The following is a 7,081-nucleotide window of genomic DNA, read 5'->3' on the forward strand; positions in this document are numbered from 1 at the left end:
GAGACTGAACTCTAACGATGAGATAAAGGCATAACTGGAAAAGCCATGCCTAAGATCAAATTTTGCAATGTACGCAAGGATGATAACAAGACTGCAAAGAGTATCCAAATGGAGGGCAAATGATTTGAGGAAATTATGGCAGATTTTAAGAATGTGAGAAAAAATCAAGAAGAAAAAACACCATCATAAAACACACCTAACGTTAGAAAAGTAATGTATGATAATGGGAAATGTGATATATTTCATTTGTATGGGAGAAATATATATAAAACTGTCAATGTTTTAAGTGTCGGTGTTTCGGCCCAGAAGCTGTGCTAATGAGCAGAACTGTGCAAGATGTACACAGAACCATAAGCTTTCTCAATATGCACACGAAAAACGTGCATAAACTGCACAAATAAGAACTACTCACACAACAAACATTTGCAAAACAGTATTAAATGTCCAGTATATCAAAAAGAAATAACAAAATAAAGGACAGAACGGACCATGCTTCCTAGAAAAGGCATTATACAGTTCGGTTAATATTCGGGCAACTGGAAATGAAATGTCTTAAAATTTAAATTATGTAAGTCATATAAAAAGTTTCTCCTGGAAAGGTTTCATTCTTATCAACAAACTTGAAGTGTGTAAGGAGCGCATAAAGACTAAAATGAGGGCAATAAGACAAGAAGAAAGGATAAAAGATATATATATATATATATATATATATATATATATATATATATACATATATATATATATATATATATATATATATATATATATATATATATATATATATATATATATAATATATATATAAAAGGACTACACTGTCATCATCATGTTACCATCGCAAATAACAAAATTTTACCATTTCCATCTGATCACCATAAATAATACTATATTTGCTGTTGTCCACTATCATGATTATTATAGATAATTATAGACTTTAATTCTACTTTCGCCAAATCATAACCATTAAACGACAATGGTTGTCTTCTTTACCATCAGTGTTCTCAGAATCATTCACAAACTTTCTCTTCGTTGTTATAATTAGCCTCGCAATATTTGGTGCACAAATTAACATCGTCTTCAGATCACTCCGAACATCGAGAGTCGTAGATATTGACACTGCCTCCATTTCCACCACAATACAACAATTTCCGCCGAATCCATTATTGAGAACTGTATTCAAGTTTAAAGATTACACTAAAGTTATCATAGACATGCTCATTTCTTGAAATATTATGAGCGCCTACTAGCATACAATCGTTGTTATTAATCCTTTCACTGTTGATGACCAATTGACCATTCGTCTGACTGCCGCCAGGCGATCTTATTCAGCCCAGACCCCCCGCAGCGGAAAAGTTAGGCCTATCTCGATCTATCATTTCACTGCTCCTAGCGACGTGTTTTATTCTATCTACCGCCAGGCAATTCTATTCAGCGCCTATTAAACACCCTCAGGTGCAACGAAAGGGTACTTGTTCTGAGACCTCGTTGCACAATAAACTCTTCCGCTAAACGCTATATTCCCTTCTTTTTTAGGTTATATTTCAGAATATGCAGTGGATTAGATTACTCATCTCGTTTAAAAGTAAGAACAAGCGTTCAATGATTAATATCAGCACTGAGCCGTAAAGAACTTAGGAAATTTTAGTTTACATTGATATGAATAACTGCGGCCTCAACCCAGAACCTCTTAATTTTGGCAAAATTAGTTCAGAAAAAAAAATAAAATGTTTCCAACGACGCGAGGCAGGGGTGTAGAAAAAATCTTCAGGTCCCCAACAACGTTCACGACGCAGCCGCGCGCATGCGATCCGGCGGGCCTTGTCGCGGCGAGAAACAATAGGATTCGAGCTCCAACATCTCACTGAATTCGGATGACAGCTAAGAACAATTTCACTTGTAAATGTTGGCAACATTGACATACAAAAGTAATGCATTTTGAACCACAACTCAAAAGGTAAAATGTCCTGGCCTATGTTAACCAGGATGACAACGTATGTATATAATCAGTTGGGGCTGACTGAAGGACCCAATGAATTTTATAGACTGTCATGTTTATAAGCCACATCTTGAAGTGTCAGCCATAGATGTTATGATATGAGATGTCATGCTGTATCTAAATTATTGGAATTGCCACTTCCGAATTCAAAAGAAATTCGTTGATTCGTGGGTAAGCTCAATCAGCACTGAATTCTGTTTGTTTATTTGATAATTCTTATATGGCTTAAGTCTCTCATTTTTTGTCATGAGCCTTGGCGTGTCACTTTTGGTAATGTAGAGTCACTTATTACAAAAGCTAACTGGAAAACGTTAAACGAAGCTTACAACACTGCGGGATGTGGTCACTTTCCAGGTCTAAAGAATGGCCTTTGTGACATTTCAAAACTGTAGATTCCCCCCACCTTTACGATCGGAGTCTTTGGTACAGCGACACGCCAGGGAGGTGACCCACCCATCCACCCTTCCACCCCCAAGTCGAATGAATGGGGCGTGTGGCTTGCGACACATAACCCAGGTCTGAGCCCAAAGACCGAATGAATGGATGTGTACCCCCCTCCCCCCCATTCATTGTCTGCTGGCCGGAGGTATCGCGGATAAGTTCACAGTTCCATATAAGGGAGACCAGGTGCGGGCGGGGATGGGCGGTGTTAAGTGATAGTAGCAAAGAACGATGAGTGGCTGCAAAGCCGAGGACCGTATGTCTAGCACCTCCCCTCGGCGGGCGTCTGACCGCCACCCAAGTCAACCCCCAACGCCCCCTCACCACCACCACCACCACCTCCCACCCCGCAATTATTACGAGCGAGACAGGCCCCCTTCCTTACTCAGCCCGTTTCCAGTTGCAAGGCGTGCAGGACCCAGCTCCGGCGAGCCGACACTACACACTATATAAGCTTGGCCCTCGAGCCGCGCCACATTCAGTAGCTGTGGCCCTTCCAAAGCATCATGAGCCTTTGCGTTATCAAACTAAGCCTCGCGCTCCTTGTGATCTGTTCTGCCGCTAGAACGCAAGGTAGGCAAGCCTGGCCAAGCACCAAAGGCCCGCCGCCGCTCCCCCAGTACAATGTCAGTGTTACGGACAATCCAATCCCTTTCTAATGCCCTTCCCCCACCCCCGCCCAATACCTGAGTGGAACAAGTGGTGACATATTTCCGCAAGTACATGTTCCCGACAATAAATGCCGGGCTAAATGGGAGGCCGTTTCGCAGCTCCCACCTGGGCACGACGGTAGGTCTGAGCTGAACCTCTCAAAAAGGCCGCCACGCCGCCCGTGTTCACTTGGTCGATCGGCCGACACCCCCTCCTGGCAGACGCAGGCGATCAAAAGAGTGACGATTAATTTCCACCAGCAGGTCGGATACGGGAAAGGCACGAGGACGACTCCACAAACGAAGCTGAGGACGCACTGGAGCCTGAGGACTCGAAGCCACACTTCGACTGCTGCACGAGAGAGGTCAAGATGAAGAGGGTCGGGTTGTCAGGTACGCAGCACCTCAATTTGAGACTGTCTTTTGAGGCAGCACCGCATGCAACCAGCCCCCACGTACATATCTTAGCCTATCACCGTCAGGCACAGCGGCACGTAAAGATAAACATGTCGAGGTGAAAACAGTAGATATTTAATTACACGAGACAGCTGTTCAGGAGCCCAAGTCGTGACCGCCCTGAGTTGTAGAGCACGATGGCTGGGGCCGTCGGGCGCACCTGGAATGCAAATTGAATCAGTCTGCAGCGCCAGGTAGAGGGGGGTGGTAGTTCATTTTCGCTGCTGAGTGAGTGTCTGTGCGAGTGTGTGTATGAATGTGTGTGCCAGTGTGAACCTACAATTTGCGTAGTGGGCTATGTATTCATTGCTGATTCGTTTACAGTAACAACTGCAGAAGAGATCCACGTGGACATCGGGAGGTGCAGGAAGCACTGCAACGCACCCCGGAAGCTCCACAGGACGGAGTTCCGGCGCCTAATGCACGAAAATCCTGACATGGACCCTCGCCAGGTGAAAAGTGAGCTTGTTCGAATGAACCAGAGAGACAGATACTGTTCATTATCTATACGCAAAAGTGTGCCTGTGTAACGTGCGCTGTTATTTCCAGTTGTTCCTGATTCACTCGGAGCGCCAGCGAAGCACAGCGTCGTGCCCCAATAAGACTGAATCGTGCCAGCCTACGTCCTACCGTGTGGAGCGCATACCAACAATACAGGGCACGGTCACCGTCGGCGTCATTACCGCATGTGACTGTCAGCCCAAGGTATGCTTCTGCCAGCGAAAACCCAAAGTAACGACTCTTCACAAGGGAACGCCGCTCGAGACGACGCTCGATGTCGGGCAGTGCAAGGGGCATTGCAGCCAAGGTAGGTGCTCAGGCCGAAATCGAAGGAGGTTTATACGGTAAACCGAAGTTGTCTGGCAGCTGAGTGCAGTGAATCTCTGAACGTGTCTCCTTCAGATAATGGCATGACTCTGTCTCCTTTCAGATCTAAACTGCCGACCAATCAAGACCAAAACTAAATCCATTGAAGGACCTAATGGTTAGTTGGTCCCGTCTTGTGTTCCTTTTGCACTAAACATATCTTTACATTTTTCCGGGAAAGTAGAATAGCCGTTATCAGTAACCAATTACACACAAAAAAACGAGTACTAACAAAGTTGTTGACACGGCCATTCCCTCCCGAAGGGGCCGAGTGCATCTCCGTGGTGGAAGCGTGTGGCTGCGAACCCTCCTGCTACAGGACGAGTCGTTACGAGCACGTCTACGACTACTCACTGGACGGCGTCGCCACACCAAAGGCAAGCGCACGTAACAGGGGCATTTTCCTGTGCAGAAAATTCCTTGTCCAGACACCATATTGTTGAGTATACAATGTTCTCTAAGCTGACGTTGGATCCCTCTTGAATGAGGATTTTCTTCCGCAGGTGCTTGATGTGGGCGCGTGCGTTGGAGAGTGCGAACCGGCACCCGAGGACCACTGTGTGCTCAGGTGCGCCCGTGTCCTTATCTCTTGTCTTAAATATTACATAAATAATCAACATGAAGTCTAGTTCTCCATATTCTACTTACCAAATAACTCCAGTTCTAATTTACATTTACGTGAACGCATGCATTCAAGGATACATATAGCTAGACATTCTTGGTAAATTTGATTGCTTGTATGGTTCATCCCCCCCCCCCCCACACCCTACCCTCACTATCAGCGTAGCAACCAAACATGACGAAGACGTTTACTTTTACAGAGAGGAGGAAGGAGGCTGCCTCATGTCTCTGGTCAAAACCAGCTCGAGATGTGCCCCGACAACAGTGGAAACCCTTTATGTGACCGAACGGGACGGGTCCAACCGTACCATAACCTCTATCAACAGCTGCGGATGTCAGTGAGGACGGAACGGGGCAGCTTTCTCCACCACTGATGTCGTCTAATCTTAATTCGTCCTATGAGAAGGGGCCATCGATGGTCCTGCCTCCCTCCCCGTTCTCCTCCAGCACCCCTCTCCCTTCCTCTTCCCCTCCCTCCTCCTTTCCCCCTTGACTAAAACTGGCTCTAATCTGACCTGAGTGACCATATAGAAAAGACATCAAAATCCATCACACAACTTCAACATCATTTCCGTGCTCGCTGTTCCTAATATATGTTGGCACTGTGTGGACAAAAATTTCTCTGAATAACGTAGACGACCATCTAACAACCTCCCCTCTCCCCCTTGAAAAAAAAGCAAACACCCTAACTCATTCTAACTTACGGAACACTTTCCTATATGTAATACGCCCTCATGAATACTTTTGAGGATCCTCGGGGGAGTTCCAGAGGGTCCTCAATGTTCTTTCAGTACACAGCGGCGTATCTGCTTTGATTCTGTGTCGAAGAACTCGACAGACACTACCAATCTGTGATGTGCTTGTGTGCTTTTCAAGTAGTGCATTACTGTGTGTAAGATAATATATATAAGTGAGCTTTAAACTGAGAGGCTTATCATGTACAAAGTTTGATATTTTATTTATGTATATAAGCAATGTTTTCTTATATTACACTTCCGTATTCATGTTTGTTTACATGTTCATTGGCTTTATATGGTTATGATGTGTTGAAGCAAATAAACAAAACATCACTTTTCATCACTTTTCTTTCTTACAAATGCCCGAATGAATATCTGGCATCAATCTTATGAACCCATGAGCATCGTTTACTGCGAGAGGTACATCGATAAATGTTTGGTATCTCCACAATATTTTCTTCTACGAAAAAAAAAAAAAAATCAGGCATAATAGTTCTTCATTTGGCAACCCACCAATCATCGAAATCGTGAGGCCAGTTATCAGTCGATTAGCGCTACTGCTTGTTCACTGACAACTGCCAAAGATAAATCTATCAACGATTTCTCCCGATTGCGGTCGCAGTGACGTCACCACCAATCCATGCATGGGTAACCTGCATCTGCAGAATCGCTTCTCCACACAGTCGACAATTTTGCGTGCGATCGCTTGTGGACATTATTGCTCAGATACGAGTTTCATTACCACAGGTATGTAGGCAGACAAAATAAGATAAAAGACCGACATGCAGATAAGTGCACACAATTATAAGCAGTACCAAGAAATAACGCAAAATTAAAATAGGAAAACAATGTGCATGCGCGTGTGTATGTATATGCGTAGGTGTGGAAAGAAAAGGCAAAACCGGGACCATTTCCTTCCCATCTGAATGTGATAACTCACATGAAATATACATATTAATTCCTCACCCCATAACGCTTATAGATATTTCATACGCTCCTACCCGCCATCGACCTGGGTACCCCCTTTCATTTGACCCTCCACCTCCAGGTCCATCCTCAAGCTTTTGAACGGTATTCAACCCATATACCGAAGTTGGACGAAGTGAATAAAAAATTATGGTTGTCAAAAATGCATATTGCTTTGGGCATCAGAACATGTCACCGTGGCCTTAAGAGAAGGAAAGCCTGTAAAAGAGATGTATGTCATCGGGAAATGGCCCAAGAGAGCGTGCCATTAAGTTACTCATAGACATTGTCTATTCGCGAACCGGCTACCTTTCACTCACCTTCTCACTGATCATTATGCCATCATT

The 7,081-nt window shown here is 44.5% G+C and overlaps 1 protein-coding gene across 1 annotated transcript; it reads left to right on the top strand.

Annotated features, from left to right (window-relative positions):
- The first annotated feature begins 2,892 nt into the window (after positions 1–2,892).
- LOC143031222 (uncharacterized) lies at positions 2,893–6,052 on the top strand. Its single transcript, XM_076194798.1, has 8 exons — positions 2,893–3,010; positions 3,349–3,480; positions 3,868–3,995; positions 4,093–4,351; positions 4,475–4,528; positions 4,675–4,793; positions 4,914–4,978; positions 5,232–6,052. Exons 1-8 carry the CDS (start codon positions 2,944–2,946, stop codon positions 5,371–5,373), a joined length of 966 nt encoding a protein of 321 aa, XP_076050913.1. The 5' UTR covers positions 2,893–2,943; the 3' UTR covers positions 5,374–6,052.
- Positions 6,053–7,081: the final 1,029 nt, after the last annotated feature.

The sequence above is a fragment of the Oratosquilla oratoria genome, chromosome 1 (genome assembly GCF_046742065.1).
Source record: "Oratosquilla oratoria isolate Oo_2021 chromosome 1, ASM4674206v1, whole genome shotgun sequence".
Lineage (NCBI taxonomy): Eukaryota > Metazoa > Arthropoda > Malacostraca > Stomatopoda > Squillidae > Oratosquilla > Oratosquilla oratoria.